The 17451-nt window shown below is 39.7% G+C and overlaps 1 protein-coding gene across 1 annotated transcript; it reads right to left on the bottom strand.

Annotated features, from left to right (window-relative positions):
* Positions 1-206: 206 nt before the first annotated feature.
* LOC102914879 (melanoma-associated antigen B4-like) lies at positions 207-2880 on the bottom strand. The gene is made up of 3 exons (XM_006990128.3): positions 2774-2880; positions 1882-1950; positions 207-1782 (listed from the first exon to the last, which is right to left on the bottom strand). The coding sequence occupies exon 3, from the start codon at positions 1720-1722 to the stop codon at positions 688-690; it is 1035 nt and encodes a 344-aa protein (XP_006990190.1). The 5' UTR covers positions 1723-1782; positions 1882-1950; positions 2774-2880; the 3' UTR covers positions 207-687.
* Between the last annotated feature and the right edge of the window lie 14571 nt (positions 2881-17451).

The following is a 17451-nucleotide window of genomic DNA, read 5'->3' as shown; positions in this document are numbered from 1 at the left end:
TTTACATTAGTCTGGTGTTTGAAATCTCTAGTTCTTTTATATTATCTTTTTACTTGTCTTCATGTCATATCTCACCCTCTCCCTTATTTGTAGCTATGACTAGGCTCTAAATTCCTCTTGAGTGCTGATTGAATTGGGTTTGGGGGTCCAAAGAACAGATACTCTAATAAGCATTGGAGATAATAATGACACAATGAAAGAGTGAATCAGAAGTTTATAATTTATTAGTTCATACATTGAGTAAAGTAATCAAATCCAAGTTTGTGTCAATTGATATTACAAACAACAGACAAAACCATACATCCAATTAGGAATTGATCATGGTATCTGTTTCACCAATGTGTGACACTACATTTCCATGGGACTCACTTTTACAATTTCATGTTACCTTATCCAATACTAAAAAGAAATTTATGGAAAAATTTCAGTTGGTTTTTAAAGTAACAAAACTCTTTGGTTGTAAAATTGAAATGCATCAATAAATGTGTCAAGCATAACATCAAGAAACAAAGGCTGTGAAACAAATTAATTTTCCATTAATGGAACATCTGCAACTCACCAAAGCAATTACACATATCATTTACTCATTGTATAACAGAAAAAAAAATATGTGCTTTATTCCTGTGACCCATAAATCCCCCACTACATAGAAGGTTGACTCCTTTTCAGACGGAAAGTGAGTTGCAGCTATTTGTGAGAGGAGCTGCAGGACATGCACCTGGGATGAGCACTGGCCATGACAGCTGTGCAAGCCAAGACTGGAGATTCTGGCTGTGCTCTCTCCATTTGATCTTTAAGAGCTTCTTCATATAGAGTGGGGAAGAAGCTAGGAATGGTGTCATTGATCTTAGCCCAAACTTCCAGGACTTTCATTTTGCTGGTTTCTACATGGGCCTGGGAACCCCACAGGAAATAATATCTAGGGGATTTACCCTCAGACATCTTGCGGATCTCAAGGTAATTTTGCTCAACCAGATCTTTGGTTATGAGCCTTCGGGGCTCCCCAAAGATCAAGTGCTTCCTCCCTGCATACACTCCTAATACACTCAGGAATTTCCAGACCTCTTCCTCAGTGGCACAATTGCCTTTTGTGAATATCAGGCCCAAGATGGTCATCAGGAGACCCATCTTTGGCAACCCCCTCTTGCCACTTAGAATTTCAGCAGTGGAGAGACCTAGCTTGCTGACAATAGCATAGGATTGACTATTGGGATTGATTTTCTTCAACTGCATTGCAAAGATCATTTCCATTCGGGAGGAAGATTTCCTGAGGATGTCAGAAAACTGTGTTTTGTATTTCTTGTTGACCACCTTCAGCATATCAGCATCTGTAAACTGCTCATTCTTCTTAAACTTCTCTAGCAGGAACTCTACCAACATGCTAGCCTTCTTGGTAAGAGCATCTCGACATATTGGCTGAGTGAAGGCTTCTGCCTGGAAAGTACGTGGACTTCCCCCAACAGCACAGACATCACGACCCCCAGTACCTATATCAGAGCCTATGCAGGACATAACTGCATGAGGAGAGGCAGGAAATGCAGCTCCCTGAGGAGCACGGGCATTAGAAGAGCTTGGGGAATTAGCTTGGCCAACAGAAGGACATGCTGATTCTCTCTGAACAGCAGGTTGAGCACCCTGGAGATCTTGGCTCTCCTCAGGTGCCTGATTACCACGACGTTGTTTGGAACGGGAGTGGCCCTTATTCTTGTGGCTCCTAGGCATGACTGCAGGGGTCAAAGACAAAGGTCAGGACTATAGTTGGAGAACTGGCAAGGCAGGAACCTGGAGGGATACAATGACAACATGTGAGCACCATATCATCACAAAGTAAAGAATACTTTGCTTTTAGGAAGGTCTCTGTTTTCCTGGAGGGCAACATACTGTGTTCCTGCTCTCTTGTTCAGCTTGGTCAGGACTCCTGTTCTGTAGGTCAGCTTGATTCCCAAGAACCTTGCAAAAGAAATTAGAGTTTGTTAGACTGTTGTATGATAGCCCAGTTGAGGATTCCTAGAGTGAGAAAACAGGCTGTTCCTCCTGAATAAGAGTCAAAATGCTCATGGTTTACATTTCCAACCATATATCCATGGTTGGTAAAGTCTGAATACCCACTTGTCACTGTTACTCTGAAGTTCATGCTACAAACTTCTATAGTTGCACGCAGGAAAATTCAAAGAGCATTTTGCTGCTACCACTTTGTTCAAGGGACCTCAGGACTCCTAGTGCGGGCATGAGAGGAGATATTCTAGAGCCCTTGCTGTTACCAAGAATCTGATTCCCACAATGAACAAAGTCCTTACCAGGCAAGGACCCTAGCAACAAAGTACCATCTCCCTATCCTACCAGAAACAAATGGAGGTAATATATCATTTTGGGGGGTGAGGGTGGGGCTTCCCTGATACACTCATGCTATCATACAGAGTTCTGGTGTGTGCCCCCTTCCCTACCAGTTATGGAACATGAAATCTCCCTAATCTTAACAATGAGCTTGTTTGTAACACAGCACGTTCCAAGAATTCTCCTTCTGCTGCCTGAATCAAACAACCTTGCACCTGAGATGCCATTCCCTGAAAGATGCCTTGGTAAAGTTAATGGCCGCTGGTCCTCGCTACCGTGTTTCAGAACTCCAGAGACAAGAGTAGGGTAGGACCTGCATGACCTCTTTTCCAGGAAGATGAATTACAGTTTGAGGGGAATCACTGAGGTTTCGGGTTGTCATCATTTTAATTCAGATTATCCCCCAAGGCACATAACAATACTTAGATGACTCTCTTACTTGATCAGAGGCCACACTTCTCAGACAAAAGCCTTGTCCCCGCAGGCTGGGGAAGCAGAAGTCAGAGTCATCTTCTTCCTGCTGACCCCCACATTCTTTTCTAGTTCTTGGAATAGAACACCTAGGGTGGTCAGTTCCATTGTTCCAAGGAGGAGGGGGAGAGTTCATAGGGGGGAAAAACAGACTTTTTTCCTGTTGAATCCCCAGGGGAGTCCTTGCCCTGGAAGAGATGGGAATGGGGGTGTGGGTTGGGGGGCGGGAGGAGGGAGGACAGGGGAATCCATGGCTGATATGTAAAATTAAATTAAATTATGAAAGAAAAAAATTCCTATCAGTTTATTACTAGAAATTCTTTGGGAAGACTCTTCATTTTCCTTCATTTATCATGTTGTCATATTGATAATATGTAGTTATAATATTCCATTATTGATAGTAAATCCTTTATACAAAAAGATTCTTGTCTTTTTAGTTTACTTATAACATTTTTCTGATTATTTCATTTTTAGTTGGAATATGTATACATTTATTTATATAAATTATTATTTTAACAATATTTTTATTCTTTGCAAGTTTAATACATGTATAGAATACTTATTAGTCATATGCAGGCAGCCAGCCTCCCTTCAACTTTCTGTACTGTTCCCCAAACTAACTCCCTCCCAAATTCATGTCCTCTTTTATGTATTGTTATTAATAACACATTTAATCCAGTTAGTGCTGCCCATAGGCATGTGACTTTGTGGACATATACTGGGGCATAAATGACCAACAAGTAGCCACATCCAGAAAGGAGAGTGACTTTCTCTCAACACTCATCAATTGCAAATAGCTCCTTCAATAAGGATGGAATTTCATGGGCCCCTCCCCATCTATGCAGAAATTTTGGCTGGCACTGTGCAGGTATCCAGAAATGGGATGAGCTGACAAGTGCAACAGCCATGTCATGTCCAGAACTCATCTCTCCTTCCTGTCTGCCAACTCTTACACTCTTTCTTCCCCTTCTTTCATTAATTTCCCTAGGCCTTAGGTAAAGGAAACTTAATATAGATGAACGACCCATTCACAACTGAACACTCAGAGTTATTTGTACTCAATAATTTGACCAATTAGGAGTCTCTAATAACAACTACCCACTGCAAAATTTCACTAGTCCTATTTTGTAGGCATTCAATTTTGCATGTATCTTCATTATTTTTATCAGCAGTTTCTCTATGTTTAGTCTGATATTGATTCTCTAGTTTCCTGAATTTGAGGATATGTAAATTTTTTTTCTTATAAACATGTTTTATACTTTTGGGTTTTTTTTCTTTTAGATAAAGTTTCTCTACATGGCCTTAGCCACCCAGGGACTTGCTTTTTATTTCACATTGACTTTCAACTCCAGTCTTTTTGCCTCAGCCTCCTAAGTGCTGGTTGTACATGCGTGATGCAGAGCTATAAATATTTAATGGAACAAATGCACCTATAACCACCATAATTGCCATTTATAAAAAGTAATATTGGAGAGAAACTCAAAGCGATACCACTAAATTCAGGAACAAGACAAGGCTGTCCACTCTCCCCATATTTATTCAATATAGTACTAGAAGTTCTAGCTAGAGCAATAAGACAACAAAAGGAGATCAAAGGGATACAAATTGGCAAGGAAGAAGTCAAACTTTCACTACTTGCAGATGATATGATAGTATACATAAGTGACCCCAAAAACTCTACCAGGGAACTTCTACAGCTGATAAACTCCTTCAGTAAAGTGGCAGGATACAAGATCAACTCAAAAAAATCAGTAGCCCTCCTATACACAAATGATAAAAGGGCTGAGAAAGAAGTCAGAGAAACATCACCCTTTACAATAGCCACAAATAATATAAAATACCTTGGGATAACACTAACTAAACAAGTGAAAGACCTTTTTGATAAGAACTTTAAATCTCTAAAGAAAGAAATTGAAGAAGATATCAGAAAATGGAAGGATCTCCCATGCTCATGGATAGGCAGGATTAACATAGTAAAAATGGCAATCTTACCAAAAGCAATCTACAGATTCAATGCAATCCCCATCAAAATCCCAACACAATTCTTCACAGACTTGGAAAGAAAAATACTCAACTTTATATGGAAAAACAAAAGACCCAGGATAGCTAAAAGAATCCTATACGATAAAGCAACCCTTGGAGGCATCACCATCCCGGACCTCAAACTCTACTATAGAGCTGTAGTAATAAAAACAGCTTGGTACTGGTATAAAAACCGACATACGGACCAATGGAATCGAATTGAAGACCCTGACATTAATCCATGCACATATGAACACCTGGTTTTTGACAAAGGAGCCAAAACTATACAATGGAACAAAGAAAGTATCTTCAACAAATGGTGCTGGCATAACTGGATGTCAATATGTAAAAGATTACAAATAGATCCATATCTGTCACCATGCACAAAACTCAAGTCCAAGTGGATCAAAGACCTAAACATAAATCCAGTTACACTAAACTTAATAGAAAAGAAGATAGGAAGCACTCTTGAACGCATTGGCACTGGAGACCATTTCCTAAATAAAACACCGACAGCACAAACCCTGAGCACAACTATTAATAAATGGGACCTCTCAAAACTGAGAAGCTTTTGCAGGGCAAAAGACACAGTCAATAAGACAAAAAGACAGACAACAGATTGGGAAAAGATCTTCACCAACCCCACATCTGACAGAGGATTGATCTCCACAATATATAAAGAACTTAAGAAACTAGACATCAAAGCACTGAACAGTCCAATTAAAAAATGGGCTAAAGAGCTAAACAGAGAATTCACAAAACAAGAACTACAAATGGCTGAAAGACATTTAAAGAAATGCTCAACATCCTTAATCATCAGAGAAATGCAAATCAAAACGACTCTGAGATACCACCTTACACCTGTTAGAATGGCTAAGATCAAAAACACCAATGACAACCAATGTTGGAGAGGATGTGGAGCAAAGGGAACACTCCTCCACTGTTGGTGGGAATGTAAACTTGTACAACCACTGTGGAAATCAGTATGGCGGTTTCTCAGAAAATTAGGAATCGAACTACCTCAAGACCCAGCCATCCCACTCTTGGGCATATACCCAAAGAATGCTGATACATACCATAAAGATACATGCTCAGCTATGTTCATAGCAGCACTATTTGTAATAGCCAGAACCTGGAAACAACCTAGATGCCCATCAACGGAAGAATGGATGAAAAAAATGTGGTACATATACACAATGGAGTACTACTCAGCAGAGAAAAACAATGAAAGCATGAAATTTGCAGGCAAATGGATGGAACTAGAAAAAATCATCCTGAGTGAGGTAACCCAAACCCAGAAAGACAGTTATGGTATGTACTCACTCATTGGTGGATTCTAGATATAAAATGAACAATCAGACCACAACCCATAGAACCATAGAGCTATATATATAGCATGGAGGTCCCTAGGATGACTGTGGCATATAATCAATTTCAGTTTTACTCAATTATTAAAAAAAAAAATAGCCAAATGAATGGAAACACATGAACTATGAACCAAAGGCTGAGGGGCTCCCAGCTGGATCAGGCCCTCTGAATAGGTGAGACAGTTGATTGGCTTGATCAGTTTGGGAGGCATCTAGGCAGTGGGACCAAGTCCTGTGCTCATTCCATGAGTTGGCTGTTTGAAACCAGGAACTTATGCAGGGACACTTGGCTTAGTCTGGGAGGAAGGGACTGGACCTCCCTGGACTGAGTCTACCAAGTTGATCACAGTCCTCGGGGGAGGACTTGTCCTGGAGGAGGTGGGAATAGAGGGTGGGCTGGGGGTAAGGGGAGGGCGTGGGAGGGGGGAGAATAGGGGAACCCATGGCTGATATGTAGAACTGAATGGTATTGTAAAATAAAAAATATATATCACAAAAAAAAAGTAATATTAATGAAGTTACTGAGTGGAGCTTAAATATTTGAAAAATTGAATTTATTATTAATGCTCTATACTAGAGATTATAATTGTTTTAATATGGAGATATATATTAATATAATTTGAGAATATAACTATGTATACAAACACTAGGAAATGCAGCAGAATTATACAAAAGTTTCATAATAATCCATGTGTTTGTTTGCTGTGTTATATTTTGTTTATTAATGATGAGAGAGAAACTTGATGAAATTGAACCACTAGTGACATATGTCTTTTTATTTTGTAGAAATGAAAGTTTCACAAAAACAAATTAAAAAATTATCCTACTGAATGTGTTTATGTATGATCCAGTAAAACAAATTCCACTCTAAATAGATAATTCAGAAGAGATTTATTTTATGCATAGGCTATTTTAGAGAAGTTTCATATTTTAAGAAAATTGAACAAAATGTTCTTTCGCTAAAAATTGCCACATCTAATCTGCTTTTGTATCTCTTGACGTTAACATCTTGCATTAGTGAGCTATATGTGTTACTATTAATGACTTAATATTGATGTATTTTTATTAAGCAGCATTCACATTATGATTCACTTTAATTATTCTATACTCTTATAAAATATTTGTACATCTGCCATTATGGAATCATGTGAATAATATTACCACAGTAAGCCTTTTGTGTTGGACTTAATCATTTATATTTCCTTCTTCTTGAACACCTTAGCTTTTTTTGAAATGATTTATCTTTTAAAAATTATTTATTCTTTGACATTTTCACACACACACACATAAGTTTTTTTTTATCATATTCACACATAATTCCTTCTTTTATTTCCTTCTACACCTCTGGTACCCTTGTCCCTAACTTATTGCTCTCTTTTGACTGTTTGTCTGCTTTTGTTTTGTTTTGTTTTGTTTTGTTTTGGTTTTTTTTTTTGGTTTTGGTTTTTCGAGACAGGGTTTCCCTGTGTAGCTTTGCGCCTTTTCCTGGAACTCACTTGGTAGCCCAGGCTGGCCTCGAACTCACAGAGATCCGCCTGCCTCTGCCTCTCGAGTGCTGGGATTAAAGGCGTGTGCCACCACCGCCTGGCCTTTTGTCTGTTTTTATAACCCACTTATCTTAATTAGGATTATTTGCACAGACAAAGTTGTGTAATTATTTCCAATGTCATGGTCAACTTAATAGTGTCTATATTACTGAAGGAAAAATGTCTTCCTATACCCCAGGAGCCATTAACTGCCAAAAGCTTCTTAATAGAGATGGAACCTCATGAGTCCCCTCTCTTATCTTTAGTATAATGCTGACAGACCCATCTTGTACAGTTCTTCTGAACATACCCATATCTTTTAGTAAGGTCATAAGTGAAACAGCTAGGTCAACTCCAGAAGGTATTATTTCAAGGTACTCCTCCCCATCTCTTTCCACAACCACTTCTGTAATGTTCCCCAAGCCTTGTTAGAAAGGTAATGCAGCTGTTCCATTTAATATTGAGTACCCTATAGCCCCTTGTTCTTAGCATTGACTAATTATGAATTTCTTCATTAAAAGCTTTTAAAATGATTTCCATGATTTTGTCTTTTTTATAACTGTATAAAGTTGGAACCACAGCAAGTTATCTTTTTCAGATAGGCTATTTCACTTTGCTGTATTCATTTAGGATTTTTCATGTCTTTTCGTGTCTTAATGACTTTTTTGAGATTAGAATATAATTGCATCATTTACTCTTCCCTTTCCTCCCTCAAAACTCTCTAATATATATATATATCCCTCCACCTTGCTCTCTTTCAAATGCATGAGTTCCTTTCTGTTGTTGTTACTTATGTGTTTGTATATATTTCTAAATATATAAATATAAGTTTCTCAGTTTATATAATGTTGTTTGTATGTATATGTTTTCATGGCTAATCATTTGGTATTGGACAATCAATCAGTGTACTCTTCCCAGGGGAGGACTATTTCTCCTGCTCTCAGCATTCCTTACTTGCCTATAGTTATTTTTTTTCCTTTGGAAACTTGCATAGTTGCTTCTTGCACCATGAAAGTTAGCCATCAGAGAGGAGGCTTTGACCAATACAGCTTGAATCCTCTAGACTCTGTGCCCCAAAGGGCATGCTATCTTTAGCAATAAGGGCTTACTTTCCACCTCTGAGGGGCAACCAAGGAAATGGCCTACAATATTTTAGGACTCTCTTGGACAACTCTGACTAACAACTCAAAAGAAGACTTCTTGTTGGGGTTCAAGTGGTCCATAGCTCACTCCCCAAGCATAAACCCTGATGCAAGCTAGATTCGTTTTGGAAGAGAGAGAGCCAATTGAGAAAATGCCTTCACCAGAATGGGGTATGAGCCTGTGGTACATTTTCATCATTTATAATTGATGTGGGATCACTGTTAGTTATTTATGTTAGTAATTTAGCTGCGTTGTGTTCTTACCCTGCAAGGAAGTGTCATGAAACATGACAGAATCCGCTTATAAGAGTTTATTAGAGTTAAAGGGACAGAGAGTGCTCAGGCCTGTGGGAGAGACACATGAGTGGAGAAGAGGGAGAGAGAGAAGAGAGAACCGGGAATATGGCGCTCTGCTTTAAAAACTGGTTGGGGGCGTGGCCAGGTCATGTCACTACTCCACACATGTTCGTAGATCACATGGTCACGTTGCGCACTTACATGGCCATGTAACGTCACGGATCCTGGTCACGCGAGACGCCTTGACCCGGAAATGGCTATCCTGACTTGGAATTGGCTAGGCAGAAGTGTCCGCCTGGTATATGCAACCATGGGGGTGTGTTGTGAACCCTTCATCCCCGACTCTTTCCTTTTTAAAAAAAGAAAAAATTGTGGTTGACTGGGTATGGGGGCGATGTTTCTCTTAAAGACTGCTTCCAGCTGAATAGTGGGCGTTGGTTGGCTCTTGGGGGGATGAGGGGTATCTTGTGAAGTCCTGGGATGATGGTGGAGTTCCTGGAATGACGTTCTGCCAGTCTCCTCGTTCTGCAGCTGTCCATCTGTGCTGTGGCTGGGGACCTCCTGTGCTGTGGCTGGGGACCTTCTGTTTGATAAGATACTGTTGACATAGAAAGAGCTTAGAGAGAAAGAATCATCATTATTTTATTTTGGAGTTGGCATTTGTCTGAGGTAGATCTGGCCTGCCCAGATAGAGGCATGTGACATTTACCTGAGGTAGATCTGGTCTTAGTACTCTGCTTAATTTCTATCTGAGACAAGCCTCATTAGAGGTGGTTTATTTAAGGCACCTGTTTCCCTTATTAGGTTAGCACTTAGGAAACACAGGTGATCAGTTGCTGAGTACTGAACAATGATAAATTGTTGTATTACATTATTCCTTACCGCCTGGATATTTTTGATGGTCATTTTTGCCTCCGGCTCTGTGTGGCCCTGGTTGGGAAAGGAAGGGGTGATACCTTATTCCTCTGGAATTGGTGACAAGGCAGTGGATCCTGATGTCCTCTGGAGCTTGAGAGTGAGAGACCCTGTTTGTTTCACTGTATATGAAGAGAGATTTTTCTGGGATGGAGGTGAGATAAAAGGTTTTAGGTGAGACAGGTGGACCCAGTTCAGAAAACTGCTGTGGGATGGTCTGTATGTCAAATTGCTCTGATTGGTCAATAAATAAAACACTGATTGGCCAGTGGCCAGGCAGGAAGTAGGTGGGACAAGGAGAGAGGAGAATTCTGGGAAGCAGAAGGCTGAGGCAGGGAGACACTGCCAGCTGCCGCCATGACCAGCAGCATGTGAAGACACCAGTAAGCCACCAGCCACGTGGCAAGGTATAGATTTATGGAAATGGATTAATTTAAGCTATAAGAACAGTTAGCAAGAAGCCTGCCATGGCCATACAGTTTGTAAACAATATAAGTCTCTGTGTTTACTTGGTTGGGTCTGAGCAGCTGTGGGACTGGTGGGTGACAAAGATTTGTCCTGACTGTGGGCAAGGCAGGAAAACTCTAGCTACAGAAAACCCTCGAGTTTAGCAGCCATGGGGGTTACAAGAATTACCTTGAAGGGTCCCTGCCACTTAGGGGAAAGGGGTAAAGGGCGCTGGCCTGGAGGAAAGAGAAGAACCTGATCCCCAATGTGTATTGGAGATGGGCAAGGATTGTCACACGCCTGAGGCAGTGAACAGTCCTCATAGCTCCATAGAATAGACCTTAGGTGACATAAAAGAGGAGTTAACAGGCTATCTGGAACAGTTGGAGGCTTGGAAAAAAGACCTGGTGTTAGAACTGGTCTGAGGAGATATTTAACTTTTCCTGACAGTGGGCATATGGGTAAAATCAAGCTGTAGCCCTGGGGAGGTGGGAAGTCTCCAGCATGGCCATTATATGGCCTGAGTTAGATATGGATCCCCCTTTTGATGTGAGAAGTCCATGCTCCCTCCAAATAGCAGCGTGGGACAGGAGGATATTTGGAGTCTGTAGAGTTAGTGGCTAGGAGGAGAAGTAGGAGAGCTGCTGGCGTGTCTGGGAGGAGGCGAATGTGTGGAGCAAAAGAAATGGATGCTCCTACCTTAGCTAGGAGATCCCTCCCATTAAAGGTACAGGGCAGCTTGGCACCACTAAGAATGTGTGTGTGAGAGGGATGCCTCTGAAAATACAATTAAATGGCGGTGTCTGATGAGGCAGGTAAGGCTGTCCTCTGTACCCGACAATAAAGGAGAGGTGGCATCCCAAAACTCCCAGGACTGAGTCAGTGGCTCTGGTGTCCAGAAGGAAAGAAACAGATCGCTTCCCTGCTGCGTCCTGGGTTCCCTGCCATGTCTGTAGCCAAGCCTAGGTCTGTTGGAGGTCTTAGCTTGATGTACCCATGCATCTTGGTGCCTGGGGGCAGTCAGCTGACTCTTTGTCTTTCTAGGTGGCACTTTTAACAAGGCTGTTGATGGCCTGGCAGGGCATTCGCTAGCCCGTGGCCTTTTCCTCATCTAAAACAGCGACCCAACAGCTTTTGGAAGTCAGCGAGTGCCAGCACTTGGCAATTTTGTTTTCGGGCTTTTATCTTTTCCCTGGCACACCTTAAATGCCACAGATGACTCTTTTGCCCGTGGGGTCAGGAGCCTTGCTCTCCAGATGCTTAAGTTTTAGTCGGGGAGGTCTGGGGAACAAGAGATGGATTTTCGTCCTTATCCTGAATTATTTACTGGTTTTAGGGCAGCCTTATGGAGGCCTGTCAGGAGATAGGTAATAAATCTATCTCTGGCTAGACAGCCACTCTGGATGTTGTAGTCCCAGTGTGGCTCTTGGTCAGGAACCGCCTCAGCTCCTGGGGGGTGTGAAAGGTTAATTTGATGAATTTCGTCTGCATGAGTCCTAGCCTGCTCCCATACCCACCTGAGCTCCTCAGGAAGTCATGAAAGGTGAGACTAAAAGATTGAGTTATATATTGAAACTGTTTAATAAAGGAAGCAGAATTAGACGTATAAGAACCCAGCTTATATTCTATCTGAGAGAGTTCTGTTAGAAAGAGAGGATGGAACATGAATTTTAATTATTGGTTCCTTAGCAAGATCTAGAGTCAGAGATTCCAGAGTCAGAGAATTCTTTGGTTTATGTATAGCTAGGAGCATATGAGCAGGAGAGAAGGAAACGAGAAGAGACAGTTTAGCATTGAGAAAGAAGAAAGCAACTCTTTCCATTTGCCTGAACACCGACAGTGATTAGATAGCTCCCGTAAAATATCGGGATCCAAGGAGCCGCTCGGTGGCCATTTTTTGTTATTTTCTAAAGCATATTTTGGCCACTTTTTACGAGTTAGCTTAGAAATCTTTATGGAAGGCATTAAACTGAGAGTTTTTAAAGCTTCAACAAGACAGCCTAACGGAGAAGAAGGACTAACAGGGTTGGAAGCCTTGTTTCCCATGTCTGCAGCGGAGACGCAGAAAAATAATAAAACAAATAAAAGAATAAACGTGATCCGGAGCCAAGACCTCAGGCGTCCCCAGGGTCAAGGGCGGATCCCAGGCACAGGCTGCTCCTTGACTCATCAGCCAGAAGCAGTGGCCCCCTCCACGGTAAGGGGAAAGGATTCCACAGGAATCCAGACAGCATTTGCCCCTTCGTCAAGGAGATGGATATGCTGGCCTCACGTGGCTCCCAGGACGCACCAATGGCAGTGGCCCTAACGCGAGAAATATCTCAGGCTGCAGACGTGGGAGATGGCCAGAAAAGTTAGGCCTGTGATAGGGGCCAACCGTAGCCAATGAAGACCGTGGTCGGGGGTTACCCCGGTCTCAAGAATACGTGTGAGGTGCCAGACGATCAATGGTCGTTCTCACAGATTCAGGAAACCATTTACGCTGGCCAAAAAATGAAAGAATGGATAGGTGGCGGGGGTCTGGGGAAGCTGTATCGCAATCCAGCGGTGTTCTCTGGAGCTCTGCACAGTCAATCTCCACCGTCCAGGGTCCAGGCACAGAGAGAGCGCCCAGAGAGAGCGCTCGCCCATCCAGCTCTCGGGTTTCCAGCACCTCCCCTCGCCCCGCCTCGTAGGCGTGACAGTTGCCAGAGTCTCAATGGGGGTTGGAACTTCCAGATCCAAGCTGGAATGGCTACCCACTACAATTTTGCATGATTATATTAGATACCATTTCTTTTTTAACACATAAATTCACACCTATGAATTTCCCACTAAGTACTGCTTTCTCTGCCACTCAGATATTTTGATGAATTTGCATTCATTTCATTTATCTCAAAGCACTTTTAATGTTTTTCTTTAAAGACTCCTTTGATGTGTGTTTTCTTTAGAAGCATGTTCTAAAACATCTAAATATTTTAGGGTGTTATGATTAACTGTAGTTAATTTCTACATTAATTTCTTTATGGCCTTACAGAATACATTGTATGGTTTCTGTTCCTTCAAATTTGTCAGTGGTGTGTTATTAAATGGGGAGGAACTCGCTCTTTGTGTGTATGTATCCTTTGTAAGCTTATAGATGTGGTCTATTATGATCAATATTGTATAAAGAGATTGTAGATTGAGATAAATGAAATGAAAGCAAATTCATTAAGATATCTGAGGGGCAGAGAAAGCAGTATGTAGAAGGACTCGTGCCTTTTGGCTTGTCAATGACTCATACGATAATGTTGAAATATTTAACTACACAAGTGGACTTGTCTTCATATCTATTTTGTTTTCATTAAAATTGTGTGTGTGTGTGTGTGTGTGTGTGTGTCTCAGTGGCTTCCTTGCGTACATGTCTTTTTACCGTATGTGTCCCTGATACCTGCAGAGGCTAAAAGAAGGTTTAAGATTTCCTGGAACTGGAGTTACAAATGGTTGTAAGCTGTCATGTGGATGTTGGGAATTAATTAATCCTGGGTGCTGTGGAGGACCATGCAGTGCTCTTAACTGCTAGGCCATCTCTCCAGCCCCTTTAGAACTATTTTTAACACAGGGATATTGAGTCTATACACAACTATGATTGTCATATTTTCTTGGAGAATTAATCCCTACAGTATTATATTATAGTCCTCTATCTCTGATAATTTTCCTCTATCTAAAATTTTGCTTTTTCTGAAATAGATATGGCTGTTTTGGCATTGTTTTTATTTCTGTTAACTTAGAACTTTCCTCTCAGGTTCACCTTTAATATGGTTTTAATCATTGTATTTAAGATTATTTTTTCTAGACAAGACTTGCTTTTATAACCTACCATGAAACCTTCCAGATTTTAGATAGTATGTTTAGTTCACTAACTTTTAGCATCTTTATTGTGATAGTTATACTAATATATAGCAAGTATCCTTTTGTTTTGTATTTTTTGTCATTTTTGGCTTTCTGTTTTGCTTTGATATTTTCTACAGTAATTGAGAAAATTTTATTTTTCTGTTTATTCTCTTAACATAGAAATTATACCTTTTCAAATATTTGTTACTGATTTCCTTAGATTTTGAAATGAATCTTTTCAAACAATCAAAGTCCACCTTGAAACTCTATTATAACACTTCATGTTATACACCATAGATGGTGCAAATATCTTCTAGCAGACTACTCTCTTTTGCTTTTCTCATAACATTTCTCTCATGTTCTTTTATTATCGTAAGATATAACTGAATACAGTTATTATCATTTCAAGCAAACTTTTATCAGCTAGATCTATTGAGAAACCATAATAAAATATTTTTAATGTTTATTTATTCTACAGCACAGTTATGCTTTCTTATAAATCTAAGTTTCCAAGTTACATATTTTTTTTTCTTTCTGAATGAGTTCTTTTAATATTTCTTGCAAAGCATGTTTATCAGTTGCAGAGCATGTTAGATTTTGCTTATCACAGAGAAACTTTGCATTCTTCGTGTTGAAGGAAAATTTGGTGGCTATAGAATTCTAAGTTGGTGGGTTATTAAAAAACATTTTATATATTCAGCTTGATTCTCTCTCATATTTCTGCTTAAACTACAATTCATGTTCATATGTTATCCATTTTTTTCTGTTATAATTGTTAAGATATTAACTATAGGTGTTTTAATCACCTGTTCTGATAATTCCTAAATGTATTCCATACTGGAGGCTGATCCTAATACTCATGCTATTTTATGAGTTCTTGACTTTTTGTCTTTTAGCATTATACTGTCTTGTTGAATATGAAGTATAATGTCTTAGTTATAAAGAACTAAATTAATTAGGTATGCATTGTGAAATTTTATATTTTTCTAGCTAGGATTCATGTGTTTAGTATATCCATGGGTGTTAGAAGCAGAAACCTCCACTGCTATCCTTCATTTTGTCTCCCTTATTCTTCTGAAATATGTAATTTTGTCCTTAATATTTCTGTGTGATTAGACAGGAGCCCTCTGGATGTGGTGGTATAATGAATGTAAGGTGAGGAGAATCATTCTCTAACCTATGATTATGGTTCAATATCTTGGTGAGTCTTTGTCAACTGACTACTTCATGAGGAACTTTTAAAAGTTTTCCACCCCAGGTAAGGAAGAAAGTGAGGAATTTATGCTACTTGACATTTTACTTCCATGTCTTAGAAAGCTAGAGTGGTGGGGGCTTGTCTATTCACCTTCCCAATTTGTTTGAATGCTAATAAAATCCTAAGTCATTTAGATTGTTAAATATTTTTAATTTATTTAATTCATTTTGTTTTCAAAATAGCAAGATAATTTCTTAAAATAAAATTTCAAAATATAGTTTATGAAAAACTCAGTCAATAAAGAATATTGTTAAATTTCTGATTTGCCCAAGAAAATGCAATAAAAATGATATTCATTTACAGGAATCTTGATGCCATGTGTTCCCAGAACTCTGTATATTGTCCTGGAAATGTTCAATATAGCTTTTTTCTACTTCTGAAGTACAAGACTCTAGTGAACATTTTCCATATTCTTAGTTGGCCATCTGCTATGCCTAGGTGACTGTGATTTTTATTCCAACCTTATCTGAGGGAGTCTATGCCCAATTATGAGAAATTTGCTTTGGCAGTTCATAAGGCTTACTATGATTGCTAACAGGCAGGACTACCAAGTTCCCTAGTGAATACACAGTTGTGGCTCATTATTGAAGTATGGGACACATATGTTCCACCTTGTTTTCCAAAAGACTGAAAATCATTCTTGGTGAATCCATTATTTCCAAATAGTTTCAAAACACAACTCTCTCTTTTCCCAGGCTAGTTTTCCAGGGTTCATCATTTGTTCCCTCTTTCTTCATCCTTTTTTCTTTTTATTGCAATTTTCCTTATTAATTTTTTTCACAGAATATATTTTGATTATGTTTCCCTTCCCTCAATTCCTCCCAGATCTCCTCCATCTCCCTACCTACCTAACTTCATGTTTTGTTTGTCTCTCTGAAACAACAAACATATAAAACAAAAATATAAAAATAAAAACAAAAACAAGACAAAAATGTCAAAACAAAATGAAACAAAAAACCCACCAAAACAAAACAAACCATGGAGTTCGTTTTGTTGTTGTTTTTGTTAGCCAACTACACCACTTTTTACAAATGAGACATACTCTTTTTTTTTTTTACCTGAATAATATTTGGCTGATAATATGATGTGCCCATCATAGATAATCTTGGTTATCTACTTGACATACCTTGTGTTGTGTGGCATTTTCATTCAGTCCCTCTGAAATGAAACATTTTTCTACAGGAGGGAGGATAAGACCCATGAGACTCAGAGGGAAAATTTTTTAAAATGTTACAAGTTTAGGAGAAGAAAACTTAGAAATTTCTTGAGAGCATTTCCCCAGCAGTATATAATGGAAGGCTGGTGGAGGAGATTCTGATCAGCCAATCAGCAAAGGGAACAGATATTCAGACTGTCAAGTTGCCTATGAGCTTTGCAGGGAACTTCAGTGTTGCAGCATTTCTGAATCTTCACCCATGTATATGTGGACTTTCTTATGGTGAGATAGCTGCTTTTAAGTCATTCCTGATTCTATTAAGTAACATCTCTCCCATATGTCTGTTAGACTCAGCAAAAATTCACTGATTCATTAAACTGTATATTACTGAAATTGTTGCTTTAGTATATCATGGGTACCTTTTGTGAACAGACATGGAGATGTTTGCTTTGGTGTGTGTGTGTGTGTGTGTGTGTGTGTGTGTGTGTGTGTGTGTGTGTGTGTGTGTGTGTGTTTTCTGTATCTAAGAAATTTTTATCACACAACACCTGACAGTGAGGAGCCTTGGTTTGGGGAATTGCCCCTATTGGATTGGGCCGGAGGAGGCATTTTCTTGATTGCAAATTGAAGAAGGAAGGCCCAAACATCCATTGTGGTCAGTTCCATC

This window comes from Peromyscus maniculatus, chromosome X (assembly GCF_049852395.1).
Source record: "Peromyscus maniculatus bairdii isolate BWxNUB_F1_BW_parent chromosome X, HU_Pman_BW_mat_3.1, whole genome shotgun sequence".
Lineage (NCBI taxonomy): Eukaryota > Metazoa > Chordata > Mammalia > Rodentia > Cricetidae > Peromyscus > Peromyscus maniculatus.
The sequence above is the reverse complement of the archived record's forward strand: the minus strand, read 5'-3'. Positions and strand labels throughout refer to the sequence as shown.

Excerpts from the sequence above, each read along its gene's own strand:
- LOC102914879 (XM_006990128.3), bottom strand. The coding sequence starts at position 1,722 with ATGCCTAGGAGCCACAAGAATAAGGGCCACTCCCGTTCCAAACAACGT.